Source organism: Ambystoma mexicanum, chromosome 1q (assembly GCF_040938575.1).
Source record: "Ambystoma mexicanum isolate Mex_15411 chromosome 1q, UKY_AmexF1_1, whole genome shotgun sequence".
In the NCBI taxonomy this organism is placed as follows: Eukaryota; Metazoa; Chordata; class Amphibia; order Caudata; family Ambystomatidae; genus Ambystoma; species Ambystoma mexicanum.
The window spans coordinates 187,722,384-187,749,537 of record NC_090922.1 but is presented as its reverse complement, the minus strand read 5'-3'; the positions used below and the strand labels follow the sequence as shown (position 1 = coordinate 187,749,537).

At 48.9% G+C, this 27,154-nt stretch overlaps 1 protein-coding gene across 1 annotated transcript in view; it reads right to left on the bottom strand.

Moving 5' to 3' along the window:
- The window catches only part of LOC138554053 (uncharacterized), an 887,754-nt gene that overhangs the window by 146,034 nt on the left and 714,566 nt on the right, over positions 1–27,154 (bottom strand). Inside the window, exon 4 of the mRNA XM_069642576.1 lies at positions 21,121–21,161. Within this exon, the coding sequence (XP_069498677.1) occupies positions 21,121–21,161 (41 nt within the window). The remainder of the gene's footprint in view (positions 1–21,120; positions 21,162–27,154) is intronic.

Genomic DNA, 27,154 nt, shown 5'->3' with positions numbered 1-27,154 from the left:
TCCTCTTTTGTTGAGGTAGTGCATGGCCACTGTGTTGTCCGTCATTATCAGACATTATTTTTCCTATACTGATGGCAGAAAAGCTTTCAGTGCTAGCCTGATTGCTCTTAGCTCTAATAGGTTGATGTGTAGTCTGGACTCTGATGGAGACCAATGACCGCTGATGGTTAAGTCGTTGGTATGGGCTCCCCACCCCGTGAGTGAGGCGTCCGTCACTACTGTTATCTCTGGCCATGGTTGCCAAAACAGTTCTCCTTTCAAGATGTTCTCCCGACAGGCCCACCACTGGAGGTCTCGTGCTACTCTGTTCAGGATTTGTAGGAGATCTGACATCTTCCCTGAGAATTGCGCCCATTGGGTCCTTTGAGCCCACTGGAGAGATCTCATTCTCAGGCGAGCCACTGGCACTAGAAAAATGCAGGATGTCATGAGGCCGAGCAACCTCAAAAAGTCGAAGGCTGGTAGACGCTGGGCATTTTGAAATCTGGTCACCATCTGTAGAATATTTTGAGCCCTCAACTCTGGTGGCAAGGCTTTTCCCAGGGATATGTCCAGAACTGCTCCAATGTACTGGAGTTTCTGTGATGGTATCATATGTGACTTCTTTAAGCTGAGGGAGAATCCCAGCTTGTGGAGGAAGTGGCGAGCATAATCTAGATGAATCTGAGCTTGTTCCGGGGAAACTGCTCTGATCAACCAGTCGTCCAGATAGGGGTAGACATGAATCCCTCCCCTCCTTAGACCTGCTGCCACAACCGCCATTAGCTTGGTGAAGATCCTCGGGCAGAGGTTAGCCCGAATCGCAGAACTCGAAATTGATAGTGAGAACTGCCAATGGCGAACCTCAGATACTTTCTGTGCTTGAGATGGATAGGCACATGAAAGTAAGCATCCTGAAGGTCCAGAGATACCAACCAATCCTGAAACTGGAGGGCCCGGAAGGATCTGAGAAAGTGTGACCATCTTGAACTTGTCCTTACTGAGGAACTTGCTCAAGCATCTCAAGTCCAAGATGGGTCTCAATCCTCCGTCCTTCTTGGGGATTAGAAAATAATGAGATTACCATGCGTTGTGCCTTTCCGTCACAGGTACTGGTTCTATAGCACCTTTCTCTAGCAGGCTCAAACTTTCCTGCACAAGGAACGGATTTGGTACCTTTAAACGGTGGCTCCCCAGTACTCTGTTAAAAGCACTCTCCTGACTATACTCCCTTTCACCATTTTACCGCACTCTGTGAACATCTAGTCCATACAGTCCCCCGTCCTGAAGAAGGCTGTATCAGACACGAGGCACATCCAGCCCATGTAGACGGCTGAAACACCCTGTTGTAGACAAACTTTTGTAATCATAGTGTTACCAATGCAGTAACGCTGGCATGTATATTTGTCCTTTTGTATTTTTTGTTTTTAAATGTTCACATGTTGTTTTTTGACACTGTCCGTTAGATGTTGACAGTAGAGAATTTGTACTCTGTTAAATGCACAAGAACTGGTGTTGATCTGTTTTTATGTTCTTGTTCGACTGTATGAAAAGATTTGATATCTCTGAGACGTGAGATGTTTTATACTGTACCTTACCTTATAACAAAAGAAATAACGATATAAAATACTAAAGATCACTATACTTAGGTACAGGTTCTCTGTGTGCTATTTTTGTGGTGATTGAATAGAAGGAGAGTCATTCAGTAAACCATTGACCCTTTAATTTGCACTTTTGTTTTTCCACAGTGGATGGTCCTAAGGCCTTTTTAGAAACCCTGGGCTACTGTTTCCAATGCCTATACATCTGAAATAATGCCTCGCCATTCTTGCAGATGCAGTGAGAGTCTGCCTCCCAACGGGGTCTAGTGGGCTAAGGCCTCAGAGAGGTTTTGTGGCGGCTGAAGCACCGGCTGATGGTAAAGTAGTCGTTGCTTGGGCAGGCTTTGCACCTCTCCCTCGTCTACCATGAGGGAATCTTCTCGGACCCCTTTGACCAGCCAGTCCTTTTGCTCTTCCAACTGAGGAGTAGAAGCGAAAGGACCTACCTCTACAAGACGATTCACTGGGATGAGAGGGTTGAGGCTGTCTGATAGTTGCTCCAAGGGACTTGGCCGCTGCCTTTGAGGTCTGTAGATTCTCCAGGCTTTCGTCAGCCATCCTGCCAAACAGCTGGGTGCCGTCAAAGGGCATGTTGATGAGCCTGGACTGAACGTCCAGTGCGAAACCTGACTTCCTCAACCACGCAAATTTGTATATTACTGTGCTTTCCGCCATGGCTCTGCTGATGTTATCAGCTGAGGCCAATCCTGACTGCAGAGACTCACACATTGCCTCCTTGCCTTTCTTACAATGCTCAGGAAGCCGTCCCTCTCTTCCATCACCTGTATGCATTTATCTCCACCTAAAAGGTGAAGGTAACTGCACTGTGTTTTTGGCTGAATTAGCACCAATTTCTGGCGGTATTTCAGCTGTATTTACACTTGTATTATGGTCAAAATACCATTTTTGTTTCTGGTGCTAATTCCACCAGGTCTCGACTGTAAATCGGCCGGTGGTAATTCTGCCAGGACTAACAGAGAATTATCCAGCGAGAGATTGTGTGTTTGGACACAGCCAAACCCTTCCTTCCAAATTAGAAAGCCACAAAGAGCTGGTTGTCACGCCTATACTCCGCCATCCTAGCTACATAGAAACTGAGTGTCCTCTGAGGGCCCAGTCTGTGGAACCTTTCCTCGTCCTTAGAGGGAAGTGGTGGTGGATATATGATTGGCAAATCAATGCTCTGGGACACGTGGAATTCAGAAACCACTTTTGGGAGAAATTTAGGACACATATTGAGAGAAGCCTTCTCCCTGAAAGGGCGGCTTGTGGGATAGAGGCGGAAGCTCATGTACATGTCTCGCTGATGTGATTGCACCAGGAAAGCTGTTTTTAGGGTTAGCAACCTGATTGAGCATGAATGCATGGACTCAAATGGAGCCGCCATCAAACATTTTAAAACCAAATTTAAGTCCCAAAATCGGAGTAGGCGGCAATCTATTTACAAGGCCTTTCAGAAATTGGGTCATTGCCGGGACCGTGAAGAAGGATTCCTGATCCGGTGACCTCTTGAATACAGACAAAGCCGACAAGTAGCCCTTGACTGTGCCTATTTGAAGACATGAAGAGGCCAGTGACAGAAGGAACTCCATCACTGTAGTGGTGGGACAAGCGATAGGGTCTATCCTGGGTTCACCTACAGCCCGCCTCCAATTTTCTCCACTTGTACAATGATCTTGTAGAAGGCTTGCATGCAGCCAGTAGCACCTCAAAAACCTGTTCTGAGAAGTCCCAGTCATCATACCTCATCCTCTCAAAAGACACGCATGTAGGTTGATGGGATCTGGGTTCAGGTCGAGCACCTGACCTTCTGACTGGGATAGGAGGTCTGGCCGTGGAGGAGAGGTGGCCGATGGTCAAGTCCAGGAACTCTGAGTACCATGTTCTCTTTTCACAATCCAGGGCGATCAAGATCATGGTGGTTCGAAACTTCCTCAACCTCCTGAGAACCCACAGGGTGAAAGGTATCAGAGGAAACACATAGTGGAGGTTGAAGATCCAATCCACCATGACTGGGTCTCCTAGTGTACCCTTCAATGGAAATTCCCTTGAGCAAAACTGTTTGCACTTTGCGTTGGACCTCAAGGCAAACATATCCACCAGTGGAGTACCCCACCAGGCTGAAATCCCTTTGATAACTGCCTGGCAATCTCCCACTCATGTGAGACCGTGCTCTGCGTACTCAGAGCGTCTGCTAGCCAGTTCTCTGCTCCCACCACACGGGCAGCTGAAGCAGAAATTCAGTTCTCCAGAAACTAGAACCATAATTGCAGCCCCTCCCTGCATAGGGGCAGTGACTGTACACCCTACTGCTTGTTGAGTTAGTGCATGGACACTGTGTTGTCTGGTATGTTATGTTATCAGTTTTTATAAAGCGCTAGTCCTGTAGGCATCTTGGCGCTAAAGACATGTGACAGGGCAAGCCCAATCCAGTATTTAAAAAAGTAGTTTTCAAAAAACGTCTAAATTGCAAATGATTAGCAGTGTCTCCAGGGTTGTTGCTAGGTCTGGAAAAGATCCAGGGATACACTAATGTCGGGAGTGTCAGGACCTCAGGCTAGCTAGCCTTTGGTTGTAGCTCCAGGGGGCTAAAACCAAATGATCCGGGGCTATAACCCCCGCAGGCCCACCACCTAGCAACACCTCTGAGTGCATCTAAGAGCAAGAGGGAGTACATTCCAGAGTCTGCCTGCTGCCACAGAGAAGGCACGACCGCCAATTCTGGAAAGGCGAAACCTAGGGACAGAAACTAGACATGCGCTCCCAGAATGTAGGGCTCGAGCCGGAAGGTAAGGGGGAACTCACCACAGAGATAGTCTGCACCATGAAGATAGAAAGCCTGATGGACTAAACAAAGGATATAAAACTTCACACACCTGGACACTGGAAGCCAGTGGAGAGAATGCAGAATAGGGGTGATATGGGCACCATTGTGGAAATAGCAATTTCTATGTTCCCTTTCATTTGCAATGTAGTACATGACTTTTAATTTCCCCACTGTATTCAATGTATTGCACAACTTCATTTTCCAAGGTATTGGGTGATTTTTGTTTTTCCCAAATGTATTTTCATCTGTGTCCCCTACAATGTGTCGGTGGGGGTTGTGGCCATGATCCCACCAAAGAACCAGTTCTATCTGTTGCTCAGTTGCAGCCTGTAACCCCATTCAACTCTTCCTCCCACTTGCCCCATCCTATAATTAATCTCCACTTTGTTTTGGCGTGAAGCCTCTCTGAACCCTGCAAAACCAGTTCCACTTGTGTCCATCATGGGTGAGGTGCTCTGGAAAGCAACTTCTCCACACAATGTAATTCTTGTGAGTCACCAAGCTAGCCCCTGTTCTGGGAACCCCCTCTATTCCCTAGTCCAACAAGTAACCTCCCTTTTGGCCCCAACTGCCCTCCACTGTATAATCTAATCTCCCCATGCCCCACAATTAACATCCCCTCTGGGATCAAACTCCCAACTCCCCTGACCTGGAAATCACACAGACTACCTGAAAGTGTGTGTGCCACTCTGCATCCCATCGCCCCTGGAACCGACCCTGGCAACACTTCCCATAATAAACAATTGCCTGGGTGAGAGGCCGGCCCTGCAGTCGATGGTTACAACAGCCTTATATAACTCTGTGGAGGGAGGACTGGGCTCTCTTTCTTTTTCCTTGGCTGCTGGCGGTGTGGTGTGCTCATGTGAGTTGAGGGCAGAGGCTGTAGAGGCCCATCTGGCAGGTAACCTTCCCCCTGTCTGGCCTTATCCTTTTCCCCTTCCACCCCAACCCTGCTTTATTTTTTCACCAGTGGGTCGCCTGGCCTCTCTTTCTCTTCTTCACCTGCTTCTGTACGCATGTGCCCCTGTCCCCCCTGTGCCCCTGTTCCCTCGGTCCCCTATACCTCTGTCGCCATGTGCCTCTGTACCCCTGTGACCCTGTGTGTCTGTCCCTGTTACACTCACCTGGTCTCTGCTGAGGCGTTGGGGCACAGTTGCAGCCCTCCCTGAACTTGAATCACCCCCTTCAGGCTTCTCCCTCAGTAGAAAAGCTGTGAGAGGTGGTACGTGGTGATACTGCTCCTGTGAATTATATAAGATAAGCCCACGTCCTGCTACTTCTGGCAGGGGCGCGTCGAATGGGATCTAGTTCCTTCACTGATCCCTGATAAGGATTAGTCCAATCCAGCTGCGACTATGCTTCTCCTTATGATTGGTAAGTCTTTCTTGAGCTCTTGTGATGCCGTTCGTTCTGTTTAATGTCTTTATATGTTGCTCCTATTTATGCCTGCAATAATGTCTCTCTTCTGTTTTCTTCCCTTAGATGGAAATGCGGCCTCAATGCAGCTGTGAGACGTGAGATGCGGCCGGATGGAAGATGGATGCTACCGCAATGTTCGACAGCAGGTAAGTGATGGTTTAAGGAAAAGCGCGAAGTATGGCGAAGTGCAACCTTGAACGGTCTGTTTTTTCGATGTCTAACCTTGTCTTCTGTTTTTCCTTGCAGGCGCTGCTGTCGACGATGGAGTGTGTCGTTCTGCGGTGCCAAGATGAAGATTTTGGCGTTACGGAAAGTGTAAAGATGAATACTTGGTTCGCTGAAGAGATGTACAGGTAAGAACAGCTTCCCCCAGTTGGTAAGTATGCCGGCAGGAAGCAGGATGTCCAGGAAGCAGGCTCTTCAAAGGTAAGTCTGACCGCAGGCGACGGGGAGCGTTACGCTGCTTGCAAGTGCAGAATAACGCGAAGCGTCTGTCTTGAGGATCGGGGCAGCTTATATAGCTGAGATCGTGGGCACGCCCATTAGGGCCGGCTTACCAGCCACACCCTGCCACTCCTAGAGAGTGAGCACGTGCAAAGGCAATCCATTAGCAGCCACACCCAAGAATACACTTGGGGCTGCTTAATGGATGGAATGTTCAAGGTTAATGCATCCTGCTTAATGGATGGAATGTTCAAGGTTAATGCATCTGAAGTGCTATGTCCATAATAAAAGCTTTTTGGTGTTAAATGGATGTTCTTGTTTACTTTTGTGCATGAGCCTGGCGCCCAAGGCGCCAGGACAGTCTCCACACAGGTCTCCTATGCATGCGACCCCTGCGTGCCTGTGCCCCTAACTTCATGACCATGACAGTCCCCCTGTGTGTCTCTCTCCCTGTGTGTCTCTCTGTGCCTCTCTGCGCCGGACTCTCTCTCATTTTCCCCCTAACCATCTCTACCAGCCCCCCCTTCTCCAACCCTTCCCTTTCTCCCTTGGTGTTCCTTCCCCCCTTTGCATCCAAGGGTAATCCCCAGGCCCCGGGTTCCATGTCAGTGGGTGTGTCTAGCAAGTCCAGTGTGTCAAAGGTATCCTGCTGGCAATGAGTTTACTCCTCTTCCTGTATTAAATCTGTTCTTGGTTTCTACAAAGACTTTGGTGCGTGCCTTCATTGTGTTCACACTTTTCAATGTAGCCTGCCTGTTATTGCCAGAGGGGGGGACTCAGTCCGTCTGCATACACAACGCATCCTCACTGGGTCTGTTGACTCCCTGGTCCAAAACTGTGGCCCTGTCTGGGGTCTCCCCCGCGGCCTCCCCATTTTGGCCGGCCTCCCACTTCCACACCATAGGGTGTGTTAGTGGCCACCCGGTCCACCAGATTCTGCAACAACTGAAGCCGGCGGATAAGCCCTGCTGGCTGAGCCAAAAACAAAGAGTTGCAATAATCTATATGGCTCAAAATTAGTGAGTCCACCACCAAAGGTCTAAGATGAAAGGGTAAGAACGGCAGAACCCGGCGCAGAATCCTTAGATGAAAATGTCCGACCTTACAAACTGCCTGAAGCTGAGGGGCCATAGACAGTGTCAAGGATAGAGTAACACCAAGATTCCAACCAGCTGTCAATGGAAGAGGAAAATCACCAAGTGCAACAGGCCAAAAGGATAGAATCCAAAGAGCAGGGTTAGGAGGACAGCCCACAACCAGAAACTCAGTCTTGTCCCCATTCAACTTCAGCCAATTCCTCCCCATCCAGTCCCACACGGCTGTCAGGCACTGACTCAGGCATGATGACACCTCCGCCTGGCTCAGATCTAAATTTGCCAGCATCTGGGTGTCATCGGCATATGAGTAGCACCTGATGCCAAAGGAGCGGATGACACAGACAAGAGGCTGAATATAGATATTAAAAAGCATAGGGGACAAGGTGGAGCTCTGAGGGACCCCGCAAGACAGAGAACAAGAAGCAGAAGAAAAAGGGGAAGAGAGAGAGATTGACACCTATCAGTCAGGAAGGAGTTAAACCAGGCCAGGACAGACCCAGAGAGGCCCACCGCGGCCAGGCGAGATAACAAAATAGGGTGGTCGGCGGTGTCGAAGGCCACCGAAATATCTAACAATATCATCGCAACCACTCCATCGCCGTCCACCAGCCTGGCCAAATCATCAACAACAGATATTAAGACACTCTCTGTGCCACACCCTCGATAGAAACCTGACTGAAAGGGGTCAAAGAACCCAGTGGTTTCCAGAAAGAACGAGAGAGGAGGGCACACCAAGGATTCCAAGAGTTTCATAAAAAGAAGTAAAAGAGAAATGGGACAAAAATTAGCAAGCACTGTAGGATCCAGTTATGGTTTCTTAAGGAGGGAGATTACTACAGCCCGTTTAAGCTCCAAGGGGATATAGCCAGATTGAAATGAAGAATTCATAACTTGGGAAACCCAAGTAACCAGGAAAAATATCCTTGAAGACCACCAAAGGAACAGGGTCAGAAGGACAGAAGGAGACGCCGATTAAAGCTGAAGAAGGAACAAGTTACTTACCTGTAACTGTTGTTCTCCAGCATGGGTCTGGCATGGATTCACATGCTCATGAATATTCCCCGTCGTCAGGCCGGGAATCCTCGGTATAGAAAAAATCAGTATCAGTTTCGTTTCTGATCTGTCTTTCTCAGTAGTAACCAATCACTGGTCTCTGGGTCATACTGCCCCCAGCCAATGACTGCCCTCTCCCTAAGACCCGCCCCTGGCAGCCATCCTCAGATTTGGTAGCACGTGAAGTGGCAGTATGACCAAGTGAAGAGCCGCAGAGGGGTAGGCAGGAGGGTTCGCATGTGAATCCATGCCAGACCCATGCTGGAGAACAAAAGTTACAGGTAAGTAACTTGTTCCTTCTCCAGCATGGGGTCTGGCATGGATTCACATGCTCATGAATATAAGAATACATAGCAGTATACATATGCACAACCACGGGAGGTGGCAAAAGGCTCAATATCAAGCAATACAACAACTCAACATTAAGCAACTCTTACCTCCTCATCAGGCTCACCTTAGGCGAACAGGTTGCGCAGCACTGCCTGGCCGACTCTGGACTCCGCCCTGGAATCCCGGTCGACGCAGTAGAATCTCGTGAAGGTGTGCATCGACCTCCACGTAGCAGCCCTGCAGATGTCGAGCAGGGGCACACCAGACAGGATCGCCGTAGTAGCAGCGATCGTTCTGGTCGAATGGGCCCTCGGACGGCCTGGCAACGGTCGGTTTGCCAACCGGTGACAGTGCATGATGCAGCCGGAGAGCCATCTGGAAATGGAAGTCTTCGAGAGAGCCTTCCCTTGATTCACAGGTCCAAAGTTCACAAACAGCTGTGATGTCTTCCGAAAACTCTTTGTGCGGACCACGTAGAACTTCAACGCTCTAGCTACATCCAGCGAGTGCAGAGTCCTCTCAGCCGGCGACGAAGGCGACGGGAAGAAAACTGGCAACACCAAGGGCTCGTTGAGGTGGAAGTCCGACGGCACCTTGGGCATGAAGGAGGGGTGCGTCCTCAGCACCACCCTCGTGTCATGAAAAGTCAAGTATGGAGGCTTGCACGACAGGGCCTGGATCTCTCCCACTCGTCGTGCAGAGGTGATGGCCACGAGGAATGCTGTCTTCCACGACAGAAACTTCAACGGCACTGAATGCATAGGCTCGAATGGGGCCCCCATGAGCCTAGTCAGCACCACGTTGAGCTCCCACGCCAGGGCAGGGCCCTTCACCGGCGGGAATGATCGGAACAGTCCTTTCATAAATTCCTTCACCAGTCGATGAGACCACAAGGACGCCCGTCCTGTAGTTCTGGTGTAACATGAGACGGCAGCCAGATGTACCTTGATGGAAGCATGAGACAGGCCAGCCTTGGCCAAGGACAATAGGTACAGCAATACTTGAGGGCAGGGGAGTTGGTAGGTCTGGAAAAGACCCGGGGCTAAGCTGATGTCGGAGCTGTTGGGACTGGGGGCTAGCTGGCTTTTTGGCTGTACCTCCTGAGATTCTATCCGGGGCTACAACCAAAAGATCAGGGGCTATAGCCCCCTTAGCCACCCCCTAGCAATGCCCCTGCTTGAGGGGCCGTAATCCGCAGAGGGTTAATCTTCTGTGCACGGCACCAGACAGAGAACCTCTTCCATTTGTGTCCGTAGCACTTGAGAGTTGAGGATGCCCTGGCCTTCGCAAGAACCTCTCTGCAGTCGGTCGGGATGTCGTATCCTCCAAACTCTAGTGCTGCAGGAGCCAGGCCTGCAAGTTCAGCGACTCTGGTTCGTGATGAAGAATGGCACCTCCTTCTCTGGAGAGAAGATCCGCGTCCGTCGGCAGCTTGACCGGTGTGGACGCTGACAAGTCCAGAAGGTCCGGGAACCAGATCTGCCTCGGCCACGCTGGTGCGACGAGGATCATCCTGCACTGGGACCTCTTGAGCTGGTTGACGAGCCGGAGTAGCAACAGCAACGGCGGGAACGCAGAAAGGAACAGGCCGTCCCAAGGGAACGAGAAAGCATCGCCCATGCTCCTCGGTTGGGGAAACCTGCTGGCGAAACTCCGGCACTTGGAGTTCGCCGCCGTCGCAAAGAGATCGATCTGGGGTTCGCCCCATCATTGGAAGAGTCGGTCCACTTGATCCTGGCGCAGTTCCCGCTCGTGGCACGAGTGCAGCTCTCTGCTGAGTGAGTTGGCGATGGTGTTTTTTATCCCTGCCAGATGAAAGGATACCAGAAACATCCCCTGGGCGACGGCCCAATGCCACAGATCCTGGGCTTCCTTGGATAGGGCAGGGGATCTGGTTCCGCCCTGCTTCCGAATGTAAAACATCGTGGTGGTGTTGTCGGTGAAGATCCTCACCACCTTGCCCTTGAGGGACGGAAGGAAGGACCTGAGGGCCCAGAACACTGCACGGAGCTCCAAGATGTTGATGTGGAGAGTCTTCTCCTCCGGGAGCCAAAGGCCTCTCGCGTGGAGACCCCCGGTGTGCGCTCCCCAACCTTCCAGGGAGGCATCCGTCGTCACCGTCACCTGGTGGGCCGGGGCTAGGAAACCTGTTCCCGCCGTCAGATGAGAGCGGACACCCCACCATCGTATCGCCTAACGGAAGGCTTCGTCGAGCGGGATCCTGTCCTCGAAGCTGCCCGTCGTCTGGATCCAGTGGGCGTCGAGGAATTCTTGCAAGGGCCGCATCCGAAGTCTGCAGTGGTGCACCAGATAAATGCAGAAGGACATCATTCCGAGGAGGGACTTGATAGACCTCACTCTGGCCACGTCTGTGGCCAGCAGACGTTGCACCTTTCCCAGGATGGTCCTTATCCTTTCCTCCGACGGTGAGGCCCGCCGCGCCACTGTGTCGAGCTGTGTTCCCAGAAACAGGGCGACTTGCGACGGGACCAGGTGGGATTTTGGAAAGTTGATGGAGAACCCCAGGTCCGTGAGCAGCTGGACGGTCTTCGCAGTGTGTTCCACGGCGAGCTCCTTTGTCCTTGCCCGTATGAGCCAGTCATCCAGGTAGGGGTAGAGGTGGATCCCCTGCAGGTGCAGCTGCGCCGCCACCGGTGCTAGGCACTTGGTGAACACCCTGGGCGCCGATTTTAATCCGAAAGGGAGGGCCTTGAACTGGTAGTGCCGCCCTTTGACCACGAACCTGAGGAACTTTCGGTGTCTCTTTAGAATAGGGATGTGGAAGTATGCATCCTCCAATTCCAACGACGACAGGAAATCGCCCTCCTCCAGCTGTCCCAGCACGTGCTGGAGGGTGACCATCCGGAACTTCTGTGCCTTGATGTATTTGTTCAGTTGTCGCAGGTCCACAATGGGACGCCATCCTCCTGTCTTCTTCTTTACAAGGAAGTATCTTGAGTAAACTCCAGAACCCCGAAGCCTCTTTGGAAGGAGCTTGATGGCACCTTTCCTGAGCATCGCTCTTACTTCCAACAGCAGTTGAGGGACGTGATTTTCCTTCCTGGCCACGGGAGGAATGCGGTGGCACCTCTTGTGGAACTCGAGGGCGTGCCCCAGGGCCAGGGCGTCCAGCACCCAACGGTCAGTGGAGATGGGCTCCCACATGCTGACGAACTTCGTCAGCCAGCCTCACACCGGGGTGCTTCGGCGGGGGCCCGACCCGACGGTCGGTTCAATCTGGCTTGGAGGCCGCTTTGCCTCCTTGACCACCTTGGCGACGACGGCGGGATCCACCTGACTTGCCGCGTCCCCTGTAGGCCTCCTGCGACGAAGATCTTGCCGCTTGACGGTACGTAGAGGAGCTGCTGCCGGCTCCCTTGGAGGCACCCTGTCTGCCTCCAGAACTCCGAAAGGACGGCCGTCGCTGTTGGAGCACACCCAGTGCACGGGCCGTCTCCGTGTCCGTCTTGATCGCCTGAAGGGACTCATCAACCACCTTGCCAAAAAGGTTGTCCCCATCGAAGGGCATGTCCAAAACCTTGGTCTGTACGTCCTGGCGGAAATCCGTCGCCTTGAGCCATCCTCGTCGTCTCAGGCAAACGCCGTTGCCCAACTGACGGAAACCGGTGTCGGCGATGTCCGTAGCCACCGTAATGGCATGGTCCGAGGCAATCTCACCTCCCTGTAAGATTTCCAGGCCCTCAGCCCTCTTGGCGTCCAGAAGGAAGTCCAACAGAGGGGCGATCTTGAACCACAACTACCTGTCGTAGCGGGCTACGATGGCCAGGGCGTTGGCCGCCTTGATGGTCGTCGCTGCAGATGAGATGACCCGTCGTCCCATCGCATCCAGCTTCCTACCCTCGCCGTCCGGCGGGGAGGTTGAAGTCGAGGCCAATGCCCCCCCTGCTTTCTTCTTGGTCGCCGCCAAAACGACCGAATCCGGGGTAGGTTGCGCCCTAAGGCACAAGGGGGCAGCGTCGGGGACCCGGTACTTCTTCTCGTACCGGTCCCTCTTCGCAGGAGCCGTGGCAGGGTTCTTGAGGAGGGCGAGCCCCTCATCCCAGATGTCATCAAGAAGCGGTACAGCGAGGACCGTCTTCCTTTTAGCCTCGCGCCGTTGGTAAAGGAACCCTTCCTTCTTCTTTTCTTCGAGGAAGAGCTGGACGAGCTTGGATGCCCTGGAAACCATGGCATGGAAGGATCCAATCTCGTCGGGCGGGGACACCCGGGCAGGGGGCGACGGGGGACACGTCCCGTCGTCGCCTCCGTCGTCATCCGTACCCGTCGTAGTCGTGTCCATGCCTGTATCATCCCCGTGGGTAGTGGACCGGGGGGAAGGCAGAGAAGGCCGCAGAGGTGGGAGAGGAGGCCTAGGATGCGTCCTCCTCCTCTTAAGTGGTGGGCTCTCCGAAGGTCCTGGCTCCGGTTCCCCCGTCGGGTCTGGCTCAGGTACCTCCGTCGGGGGAAGGGGCAACCTAGTCCTTATCTCCGAGCATAAGGACTGGATGGCTGACAAAATGGCCGCCGAGGTGTCCTGCGGCGTCGGAAACGACGGGAGCGGGGGCTCTTGAGGAGCCTCGTCTGCGTCACCGTCGCCCTCGTCGTCGCCCTCGTCGGGATCCCTCCCGATGGGCTGGGCCTCCTCCACGACTTGGATGAGCTCCTCTTCAGAGGTCGTGTCCGTATCCACGATGGCCACCAGCCCCTCCCCCACCCTTTCCAACGAGGACTTTGTGGGGGTCTTCTCGATGGGCCTGAAAGACGACTCCCTCCGCGGTGGCAGGGAGACTCTGGTACCTGAGGGCGCCTCCACTGGGGTAGCCTCCACAGGCTGAGCCAGGGCCGCGGCGACATCCTCAATCGAGGTCTTAGCAGGGTGAATTAAGGCCAACGTCACCTTCTGTACGCCTGGGGCCTTCACCTTGGGGGGAGGGTCCGAGCATCGCTCCCCCTCTGCCGGAATCTTCGAGATCGACCGGGGCCTCTCCAGAAGCTTCACCTGGGATTCTGATGGATTGGCACATGGAAATAAGCGTCCTGAAGGTCCAGCGACACCAGAGTTGCAGAGCCTAGAGAGTTTCTTTTAACATCACCATCCTGGTCTTGTCCTTCCTCAGGAACTTGTTCAAGGCCCTGAGGTTGAACAGCCCGATTTGTTCTGCTCAGTTGGCACCTCTTCTACTGCACCCTTCAATGGAGCACATTGTAAGTCTGATGGTATAAGTTAAAAGAGGTGGTAACAGTATTACTGCCATTTTACCATTCCATCAAATTAGGAGGCAACTGTATTACCATCGGCGGTAATACCATTGGAGGAATTAACGCTGGCGGATTTAATGTTGGTGGTATTACTGCTGAAATCACAAAATGGTATTACTGTTGTAATACAAGTTAGAAAATGGCAGTAATACCGTTGAAAATTGGTGCTAATACCGTCAAAAAAATCACACCTCCACCTAAAATGCATACAGAGGATGGAAATGAAGCGACAGGTGCACTCAATCTACCCAGGAAGGGTGCATAAGACACACACCTTCCCCAAACACACTTTCAACACCATCATGTTGCCACTGGCTTCTGTGCACATGGACATGCATCCAGGGGTTTTGCTAAGTCTTGAAACGATCTGGGGCAACGCTAATGTGAGGGCCACAACCAAACGACCCGGGCCTATAGCCCCCCTAGCAACGCCTCTGCATGCAGCTACTTCAGCTCCACATTGAACTGCAGAGGCTGGAAGAGCAGGATGCAGAGAACAGGAGGGGGAGGAAGAGTTGCCATGCAAGGCAAGCTAACATAACCATGTCTCCCAGCACATCTCCTTGCCTACCGCCCCGACACAGGAGAATGCCATAAAGGCACGTTTGTATGCAGCAGCTCGCATGCCCAACATCATTGCTGCTCTGGACTGCGCCCATGTGGAGTTGGTGGCACCCCAAGCATCTGAAGAGGTATACAGGCAACCAGAAGCAGTGCCACTCCCTGAATGTGCAGGTCACCTGTGATCCGGACCTCCTCATTACAAGCTGTGCCCGCTTTCCTGGTTCCGCCCATGAGGCCATGGTCCTGTAGAACAGCACACTGCCAGGATACATGAGTGGTACAAAAGGCAACAGACGTGGATATTGGGTGAGTACAAATGCCATCACACAGACTATTCCCGCAGCACAATTAACATGCCATGTGAGAGGGAGGGGATTAGCACAACTGAAGAATGCATGCCCTGTCAAGGCCCTGTACATGTAGGATCTGCCCTCTGACCCCACACATGACAGACTACAACCCACAGGACTAGGAAATTAGTGACAATGCTGCAGTAAATGGCCAAGGCTAGCAACACATACATTGGACTACAGGAACTACAATGCAACATTACACATCCCTATACATGGAACGACATGCTTCAAGACTGCAACTAAGTAATGCGACACTGGCAGATGTAATTCCATGTACTCAGGTGACCATGGATGTGAATCCATCATGAAATAGATGTAAACAACCTAAACAAGTACAACTAAACACCCATCAGGGCGAATGCATGGGAGCAACGCACAGGCCCAACACAGGCACCATGGCATGCAGCACTGTCAATAGCAGACCCTGAAAGCGACGAATGATGGCTGTGAGCTGTGTGCATGATGTTCCATGACAGGGCAAATTTACCCACTAAGTGAAATTCTCCATATACTTGTGAAATACATGCAGAGAGTATCAACATGCCGTTGTAATGAGCGATACATCCACAATGCTCTGTGACTGACACCTATGACCTTTTCCCTTGCAGGTGACTCTGAATACCCCCAGCTACCATGGCTGATGACACTAGTGCGGAAAGCACAGACGCCACAGGAGGTGGCCTACAATGGGGCACATGTCCGGACCAGGCTGTGCATTGAATGGACCTTTGACCCGTTTAAGGCTTGTTTCCTGTGCCTAGTCCAGTCTGGAGGGGCCCTACTGTACAGGCCAGAGAATGTGGGACAAATTGTTCTTGCCTGTGCCATGCTGCACAAGATTTGCATCAGACAGAATGCTCCCCTGCCCCCTGATGAGGACATGCCACTGCCGAACAGGAGGACTTACTACCTGCGGGTGCTGTGCTGCCACGCAGTGAGCAGGAAGAGGGTAGGGATGGATGTCTGGTTCAGCAAGAACTGATTGACAATTTATATATTTTATTATATATATTATTATATAGTGACATTATTAATTGAACACTTGCACACAATATGGAATGTCCTAGCATTGCTTTAAGTGAACAACCATTTCATGTGCAAATGTCAAACAACCCTCCCCATGACCCTTCCTAAAACACCATCTCCAAAACACTGTTGCAGTGTCACACAGTTGGCAGTTACTTCCGGTGCCTCTTGTGCATGGATGCCTGTTGCAGCACCTTGGGAGTCAGGTGAGGCTGTGAGTGGCATATTGGGGCTGGGTGGTGAACCCTCTTTGGTGGTAGCAGAGGTGGAAGGCTCTGACCCCCAGATATGCTGCAGGGTCAATAGCATACATGCATTGAGGGACTCAGCATAGGCTGACATTCCCTCAGTGTGTTCACGTATTAGTTGGCCAACTGTGGTCATAGTGGAGGTGGTCTAGTCGCGCGAACGGGACATCCGGCATCTAAACCCCTGCAGGCAGTCCCTCATGGCCTGCATATGTTGTACCTGCTGGCCCGCCATCATCTCTAGTGCTGCCTACCGCCGCTCAATAGCATCTAGCCATGACCATATGGGAGATATATTTCGCACATTCAGAAGTGGTGGTCTGTGGGGAGGGTTTGGGCTGAAACATGGGGAGCCGAAGCACATGTCCTGCACCTGCTCCTCTTCCTCCTCCTCCTCCTCCTCCTCTTCCTCAGTGGTGTCGACCGGGCCTGTGCCATGATGGTGTTGGGGCGGCACAACCTGTGATGGTGAGGAGGGTGTGCTGATGTCCTGACGAAAGAGAGGCAGAGCAGGGCCTGCAGCTGTCTGGATTGCCACAGGTGCCGGCTGTGGGAATTTCAGTGGCAGCCATGCCACCTGCATGGCTGGTGGAGGGGCCACTGGGCACCGCTGTGGATATGGTGCTAGCCTCCGGACCTGCGAGTGATTCCACTGCAGTGGAAGGTTGTGGCCTTGCTGGCTTGCTCTGCCGCATACTCACGCTGCCAACGGGTCCGACCTGTGCAGGGGGAGAGGTGGATGGTGTGGCAGCAGTGGAGGGACCAGCCTCGTCACTGTCAGTAGACTGTGTACCTGTTGGGAATACAATGACATGCTGTCAGTCATCTTGCAGACATGTCAGCAGACTTGCAAGACACTCATGTGACAGCGTGTGTGTTCTACATATACACATGTTGCATGATTGACATGGGTGGTATCAGGCCAATGAGTGCTACTACTACTAGGAGGTGGTAGTGCCTGCTGAGGGTGTACACGGGGCATGGTGCAAGCATGTGCATGTTGCCTGTTGGCCTGCCCAGGTCACTTGTTATTGTGGATGCGCTGGGGCTCCACTTGCCAACATGGACTGTCATGGCACACATGGGTACTTCTCATGTTTACATGTGTTGGCATGTGCATTTCACCTACTGTGCATTTCTACATTTCCCTGCCTCCCCTGGCACATGCATGTACTCACTGTGCATTTGCTGTGATTGCCATGTGTTTGCCCATTCCCTTGCCCATTTTGCTCATCTATGCTGGGGGACTCATGCTATTGACCATTGGATTCACATGTACGTGGTGTCTGATAGACTTACAGCCATAGCCGTGGCTTTCTGCCCTGGTCTCTGCGCTCCCAATGCCCTCTATGCCCTCCATGTGGAGGATGGAGCTGGCCTTCTCCTCCCACAGCATGAGGGTGTGTGGTTTCACTGTGCGATCTCATGTGGCAGCACTCTCCCTCCTGTGGCATGAGATCAGGCTGCAGACCATCCCCTTCAAATTGTTCCAACTCTTGCGGCAGTCCTCTGCATCATGTAGAATGGTGCCCACTGCTGTCACCTTGTCCATGATGTTGGCCCATATAGCTGCCTTCCTCTGAGCAGAGGTCTTTCTCTGCCTACTCCCGAACAGCTCGTCTACAAGGTCAACAACTGCATCAGCTAGAGCAGTGAGCTCTGATTCTGTGAACTTAGGCTTACGCAGCCTATGTTCTGAGAGCCGAGTCTTTCCCTTTTCCTGTGACATGTTGAATCCCCAAGTATCGTGGCCGGATGGCAACAGGAAATGGGAGATTCAGAGTGGATTCAGTTTTTCCAAGATGGCCACTGCTGTGATTCCCATTCCAACAGTGACGTTATTTCCGCCTGCAGTAATATCGCTCATACTGGCTGTAATGGTCTTACCGCTGAGGCAGAATTACCACTGTATTACAGTCAAACTCATAATGAGCCCGAATAACAGGGCCCTAATTTCCTCCTGGATCGCCTCACCCGTTTGTTGTGCAAGGGGGATCTGTTTGGTGGTTTTCTTAAGATTTGTAAACAGTGCCTCCATTCAACGAGCTACAAGGCCCAGATGTCCGGGGTTATCTCCTTCCACCTGTCCCAGTGCTCGGAAATTCTCCCTCCAATTGGAGAAACGTGTGGCGAGAACTCAAATCGGCTTGCCGCAGTCTGCTGGCCCTTAGAGGTCCCTCTGCCATGCCGGAACGGAGAAACGCCTATGCCCTTGCCTGCTTGTGGGATCTGCAACCTCTTTCCAAACAGAATATACCGTCTGTTATATCTGCCCCTAGAGGAGAAGCTAAAAGATTGTTTTGCTGGTTGCTGCACAGCTAGACCCAGTGACTTGGCAACTAACCTGGAGTCTTTCAAATTTCTCCAAGGACTCATCATCCTCTGGGCCGAACAGGTGATCACCATCAAAAGCTATGTCCAGAAATGTACATTCAATGAGACATTCAATGAGAATCTTGAGCTGTGGAGGTATGCTGACCTCCGTAGTACTGTGGGCGTCCCCATTGCCCGGCCTACACAATCTGCCGCGCCCAGGCCTGACTGCAGTTCTTGGCATACCACCTCTTTGCCATCGTCAATGATGCGTAGGAACCCATCCCTCATGTCACTAGCCGGGATGTTCTCTGCCGCTTCTGCTATTATTCTCCGCAGCCCATGAGAATACTTCAGGGCCATACTTCCGGAAGCAAAGCTTCTCTTGACCAGGGCATCCGCTTTCATGTATTCCCTGTCTGTAGCAAAGTTAGAGGTGGACGTGGCTGTCCTAGGGGTCACTAGAGCGGCTTGTACCACTAGGCCTTCTGACGGTGGGTGAGATGATAAAAAGGGTAGATCTGCTGTAGCCAATTTATATTTCTTGGTGAGTTCGGCCTCCACAACTGGCAGGGAAAATGGCATTTGCCACAGTGTGGTAATGGGTTCAGAGATATCCACATTAAATGGCAATGCCCTTTCAGTTTGCGGTTTCTTATGCAGGATATCCATCAATTCATATGCCGACAGGGGATTAGCTGGGGTGCACAGACCCAAGGCATTGGCCACTTTTTAATAGTCCTTCTAAACTGAGCATCAGAGTGGCCACAGGGGGGGCCTGTTGTAGATCAAGATCGGGAGGCGCATCTAACCTGCTTGCGTCATGCAAACCTTCAGCTAGGGCAAGCAAATATGCTGTAAAGAAATCATCCCCTTAAGCTCCCCCGCCCCTTGGTTCAAAGCCAAAAGGCACTTGATCCCCATCCTCATTATAAATCGACCTCATAGAGTAAAAAAACACTGACAGAAACTCTGGGTGAAAGCAACGTTCGACTGTCGGCACCAACATCGATATCAATGGAACTGTCCCTAAATGGCCTCTCAGCGCAGGTGCCTCATGGCTTCTCTGCGCCAGAATCGGTTTTTCGGTTGCTGTGGTCATGCATGAGGGTGTAGGACCAGACATAGTCACCTTGATGCCGGAACCTCCAGCGCAACTGGTGCCATATTTGCTTGTTGTTCCGCGACACGCCTGGAGTCGGGCATGTCTTACACTGTTCCTCCGACTAACTGGAGTCATGTCTGCACAATGGCATCTCTTCTTCTTGTAGGCGGATGAGGAGGACGAATGGCTTCGGGAGTGCAAATGTTTCTTCACCTTCTTATGGTGCCTGTCCTCCTTTTCAGGCGTGGGGCCTTGGGTGTCTTGGCCCAACAACCTGATAGTTGAACGTGCCGAGGACTTTGATGGAGGCCGCCCGAGCGCTAATTTCACTGATCGCTTTCTAATAGACATCTGGCTCATTTGTTCACAGGAACCGCATTGCTCGATATCGTGGTCTTTCGCAAGCCACCACACGCAGAAGCCGTGCGGGTCAGTGACCGACATCTTCGAGTTACAGTCCTGACAATGTTTGAAATCCGAAGCCTTAGGGCCCGACATCTCGACTAATTTTATCGAAGACATCTCGACTAATTTTATCGAATTGAACATTTCTCTCATGAGAACATTAAGAAAAGCAGTGTGCTGAGCATGTGGAAAAAAGTATGGGGGCGTAATGACGTAATATATGTACGGCCAACTCGAGGAGTGGCACAGTCGAATCAAGAGGAGTCAACCCTTGATGTCGGGTTGTAATACGCCCCCTGTCGAAAAGGTTTTGGAGCAGCTAGCACTGGAAAGATATCTATGATGAGGTATCTGTGGTAGAATGCAATCCATTGAAAGGGAGTTTATGGTCTCTGTGTACATCGTGTATAAAGGAGGTATTACTTAATCACTGCCCTGCCAGGGAGATAGTCTTGGTTTAGGGACAGGGGCCTGCTTCCTCCTCTGGACCATTTGCCAGCTCTAGTCCTCCCTTCAGTCTGCTCCGGCTCCCTCAAATATCAGCATTAGCTCCTGTGCACGCCTGTCAATAAGGCCAGCCACAAACATGCTGCCCCATGCTATACTTATTGTGCTGTAGCATTGTATTCCTTATTTCATGTGAATGCATGCAACTTGACCTTGTTGGGTTTTAACACTCAGTCATTGGCCTGTTGCTTTATGTATTTAATTTATACCGTGTGCAGTTTTATTTTTAACTCTGAACGAGGAAACATCTGCAACTGGAACTCACCCTATAATCAAGTAAGAACGTGCATTATTACAAATGCTTCATGTTGTTACTGTTACCGACAGACTAATAATGTTAGAATCACGAAAAACATGCAGTATTTCAAATGCTGTATGATGTTACTGTTACCGCCAGACTCATAATCAGAGCAATAATGCAACAGCAAATCTTTTTCAAAATAAATTGCGCATGTGGGCTGTGCACTACCTGCTTTAAAACTGCAATGTCCTTGGACTTAATTTGTTTCCGATTATATGTCTCAGTGGTGGGCAGTGCACAAAGCAGGAAGGGGTTCTTATGAGTAATGGTGACACTCTTGTGCACTCACCTTGTTGCTCCACTGGATCCTTGAGATCCCTGCCACCCGGCCTGCAGAAAGAAAGGAAACCGGACCATTAAGACATCAGCCAAGCATTGGATATTGTGGGAATAAGAAATGCTGGCAATAATGTATTTCTTATCCATACGGTGCAGTAAAGCATTTGCAGACACAAATGAAAGAAAGTTACTTACCTGTAATTTTACTTCTCTGGCATGGTTATGGTTATAATGCCTCGATACATATGCTTTACAATTCTCTGTAGAAGTAAAACCCAGAAAATACTTTCCTTTTAACCAGATGTAATTTAAAATGTAACTTTGAATGTGGTCATGGATCTTGACTCCCATGACCAATTCCGAGCTGCATCACTTTAAGAGAAATAATGTAATGCTGGTGAATAAGGGGCACCCAGAACGCTGTGCGCTAACTGTGCAGTCCTCAGATTACATTTTACAATGTAAGCGATGAGCACATACAGACAAACGCATGAATGGCTGAGTGGGTCACAAACTGTTATCCATGCTACAAAACTTCTATTACTTTTAAGTATTGTGGGAATAGGAAATAGGAAATAGCCCTCTTCAAAGCGGTCAAGGACTGCGTCAACCCGCTAACCAACCCTGCCATGCCACACTTCATCAAAAAATCCACCACCATCAACACCTTCTTCATTGACAAAATCAGCAAGATTCACCAGCACATAGACACCAGCTCTACATCCACAGACCCACCTCACGTCCCGCCTCGCAAAATCTCCACACCCTGGACAACATTCAAGACACTCTCTACAGAGGTCCTCGTAGAAACCCTGGCCGCCCTCAAAGCCACATCGTATACAGAAGACATCCTCCCAGCATCCATCCTCAAGACCTTCCCATCAGAAGCTCTCTTTCCCTACCTGGAGATCATCAACAGCTCCCTAACTCAAGGCACCTTCCCATCGACCCTAAAGACAGGACAAATCCTCCCTCTACTAAACAAACACATTCTGGATCCCGCGCAACTGCAGCAACACATCGACACCAACAATCTCATCCAAACCTACCAATGCAGGTTCAGACCCAGATGCAGCACAGAGACAGCAACCATACAAGTGGTCGACAACGCCCTCAACATCCTTGACGATGGCCACCCCGGACTCCCGGTTCTACTCAACCACTCTGCTGCTGTCGACACAGTAGACCACCAGGCGCTCACGGACCCCCTACATCGGCGCTTGGGGATCAGCAACCTTGTCCTATGCTGGTTCAATGCCTACCTTGCCAACTGCCAACAGTTTGTTCAGATGGACTCTTCTAGATCACCAATGCTACCCTTCACCTGTGGAGTGCCGCAGGGTTTCATCCCCTCCCGAGTGATCTTCAATGTATCAATGTAGCCGCTGGGAGCTCTCCTAGCTACACACAACATCCACATCCACCAATATGCCGATGACACACAGCTATACCTCAAGATCGACTCCATCAAGGACATCCACAGGCTCAAAACCTGCCTCTCACTAATCCAGTCTTAGGTGTCCAGTGCATACTTGGAGCTCAACCCCTTCAAGACCGAAATCCTACTCTTCACCAACATCACCGAACACCCAGACATATGGACCTGGCTATCAAACATGAACTCTGAGGGCTTCGCCTACTGTGCCAAGTCCCTTGGATTCCAAATCAACAAGCACCTCTCCTTCAAGATACACATAGATAAGAAAACTCAGACAGCTTGGTATTAGCTCTCCCTCCTGCGGAAAGTCACGCCCTTCCTCCCTCCGGACAGCTTTAGATCCACTGTTCAAGCACTGGTCCTATCCCACCTGCATGGGGGCAATGGCCTCCTCAAAGCCTCCCATCGTCCTCCCTTGTGTCCCTGAGAAGTGTCCTACGCGCAGCTGTGTGCCTCATCAAGGGTCTACACAGATACGACCACATCACCCTGGCCCTCATCGACCTTCACTGGCTCCCATTGCATGCGCAGATCACATCCAAGTCTTGCTACATCATCTATAAGGCAGTCGCCCTCAAGTCACCGAGCTACCTCGCAGAGAAACTCAGCATCTCCGGCACACAGCACACCGGTAGAAGCCAGGACACATGCAGACTTGAAATCTGTTGCTGCAAAAAGGAAAGTACCAGAAAAAAAGCCTTCTCTGCCTACGACTCAAGACTATGGAACCTCCTCCCATCAGCATCAGATTCGCCCCCACACTCCTACAATTCAGAAAAGAACTCAAGACCACCTCTTCAAGGAGTCTCTCCTCCTCAACACCTAGGCCATCACATCGCCCCTGCGCCACCTGACTCACTATGATTTCATAGTTTTTTAGTAGCACAACTTAACAATAATAACTTTTACTTTATGTACATGTAATATGGAACATACTGAACCCTTTCTACTGAATTTGACGGTCCGCGGACATGTTCGGACAACAGTACCAGCACCTAAAAACTCTGGGAGGGTATGTGTAATTGTTATATCATAACATAGGAACATTTAACAAATTCACAAAGCAGCACACATACAAAGTATTTGTAGTAATACTTAAGAAATGTAACCCATATATGTAACACACTAACCATTCATTTAAATACAATATGTTCTAAAATGGAATACACCAAAAGAAGATAAAGTGGCTTCCAACATAATTACCTCACAGACACTCCACAACTAACAGCAAGACCAGACGTATAGACTACTGATTACATATTTTACCAGAAATAGTAAGGGCAATTCATTTTACTCACATATTTATAAACTTTCTATATTAGAAAAAAAAACATATTACTTTTTTGTTTTCTCACAGAAATGTGTAGTACTCTGGACTGGCTAGTGGAGCATTTCCCACGAGGCGAAATGTTAGAAGATAGTCCACCTAATGGTACACACTTTACTATATAAACCAATTAATAAATATTATTTTGTATACATTCAACATGATCAAACAAAATTACATGCACACTCTATCATCAAATCTCAAAGAATAATATTTGTACAAACACATACTTGGTTTTAATTTTTTTAGTTTATATAATTACTTACATTTATATAGGACAAGCAGGCTATGACATAGCCTGCTTTTCCACATAAGAGGGAGTCAATCACATGGACTCACTATTACGTGGAAAAGCTTAGTTACATGAATAGTGGTATGCAGTGGTATATTATGATTTTGACAAGCCATAGTAAAGATATTTTCTTTCCTACAGTTAGTCATAAGATAGTTTTAATGGTTTTGAGGAAGGCGCTGAGCATTTCAATTCAAAAAATCTATGTCTAAATTAAAAACAGTGCTATATACAAACTGAATTACTAATTTCTTTCTTTTACCATTGCAGTGAAGACCATTGTCCTGAAAGTAAGCAGCCGAATTTCAATTACAAAGAACAACTAAGAAGCAAACTGCTCATTTTGGAAAAAAATGAAGTAGATTGTTACCATAATATTTGAATTATTACTCAAACACACTCTAAGGTTAATTCATGCTACTTCTGTGCCTAAAAATAGAGATTCTGCACCATTCTGACCAAAAATCCTCCTGTCTTAAACAGTGATTTACTGTCAGAATGGCCCACAAATTCCTATTTTTCACCACACAAATTACCCAACTCAGCCGCTAGAATTTAGATGTAGAAGAAACAACTGTTTTAATTGTATAGCTTTAGATATACTATTTATACTTCTCCACACCACTGGCTTACCTTTTTCTGTCATCTGAACCCCAGTTTATTAACACATTAATTCAAGAATACCCATCCCTAGTAGTTGTACTTCCCAATGCACAATCACACACCATTACATACATCTTTATCATCTCACTCAAACACTCATGCACACAACACACATGCATTGCAGAACACTCCAACCCATACCTTCTCTATTTTTTTCAACAGACCCTAAAGCATGCCTACCAAAAAGCAACTCCGTAGAAAGGAACGCAGAAGTAGAGCAAATGAAAAGAAATGTCTCCAACATAAACATCCATCTATAGCAGAATTTGTAAAAGAAAGTTGAAACACAACAGCTAATACAGTCATGTAGTGAAACAGAAGAAGTTTCTAGTACAAAAACTTTGCCTCCTCTATCAAAAAGTAAAACAAACCAAAAAACAATTAACTGAAAATCAACTATCACTGCAAATAAAACTTCTTCTATAAATCTTGATATAGTACAAAGTAAGCATACCAAGAAAAGTATTTTAGCCAAAATGTTCTGTCACAAAGTCCTTCAAAATCTTATAAAAACATGAGAGAAACCAGGTTTAACACTTCAAACCTATCGTAGGAAAGTAATCTTAGAAGCGTTGATAGACAGTGCACTTCTTCTCAAAAGAAAGTTATTTATTTTAGTGGTAAACAGAATGAAACCACTAACAAAACTAATAACTAAATTACAAAAAAGACTTCTCAATAAACGAAATGTCAACAGAAATAACTTCTTAAATATCTGTGGAGGTGAATGGAGTCACACTACAAGCACAGAACCATACTTTAATGAAGAAGCCTACAAACAAAAGCAAACAAATACAATTGCCATACATAGCAGTGGTCGAGATTATGAAAAAGTTAATGATACCATAATGGAACAAGAAGTACTCCTTACAAAAATATGCCCTGAAAACGTAGATTTACCCCTCCATTCAACTGAATCAGAACATCTAGTGTACAAATGGCCATGCACGTCAATGTGTAACATTCCCAAAAAATGTTCAAGTCTTTATGCCAATTCCTCAATCAATATGTTAAAAGCAAAAACAAAATCAAAATGAAACTACTGCAAAATATGGATGCTTGTCCAGTACGCAAGTACACAGGACTACAAGGACATTCATTGGCCTGCATTACAGGACCTACATGCAAAACACACTTCCATGATATCAAAAGGATATCAACACATCATGCAAGTATAAGAAATCTAGTTTATGAACTGTACTATGCTAAAAGTCCTGCTTTAGCACTAGCCAATTTAAATAACATTCTTCTACATGGTACAGCAAAAGACCTACTAGAAGGAATCGACTATATCCAGGCAAAATATTTTGGAAGTGAAACCCACTTACAAGATGAATTAGCTGTAAACCAACTTCGAAACAAATCTGCACATGGCAACCTTTCACTACACACATACAAAAAAGAAATACTAACATTTGAAAGTACTTCAGCTGAAGTACCAAACCAATCCTTGTACCTCAACCTTTCAGAAGCCAAGCGTGAAGGTTGAGGGTTTTGTTGCCGCAGAACTTTTTATAAAAGTAACATAAAAACTGTAGACCTATCATACAAAATAGAAGACAATGAAGATTCTAAATGGTTTGAATTAGCTCTCTACCTTATAGCAGAAAACAAATACGAAATAACTGACCCCATAATACTTTGCAGTTACTGCACTACAGAACTTGACAACAACCAAACTCCTTCACGTGCTATCACAAATAACTTGGAATTATATCCACTACCAAAACCCCTTCAACAACCTAATTTATATGAGAGCATCATAATTCAAACAGTGCACCCATTTCCAGCAATAATACGCCTTCAACCAAAAACTGCAAAATGACCTCCCTCTGAATTAGTAAAAGGTATTAGTGGAAAAGTAGTGTATTTCCCACTAGATCTAAAAGAAAATGTGCACACTCTAGGAGTGCAACGTCCAATGCCGCAATCTTTAATTAGCTTGGTAAATGGAGTACCTACAAAAGACGAAACAAATTGGCAACAACTGGTAGATTTACATAAAGTTAGAGAAGCGCTGCAATATCTTAAAGAGAATAATGAATATTACAAAGAAATTAATATTGAAGAAAACTTGAAAGATACAACTGAAATAATTCAAGAGACACAAGAAGCTGGTCAATTTGAGCTCCTAGATCCTGCAACAATATCAAACACTTTAGACCATTATACAATTCATCCATTGCACTCTAATGACAGCATAGAAGATGCATTGGAAACGTACCATATGTGTCAAACAAAAGGATCACCATTCAGCATATGGGAAAAAAGTATAGAAGCACGTGCTTTTCCTCTACTCTTTCCTATTGGCAAAGGAGGAAGAT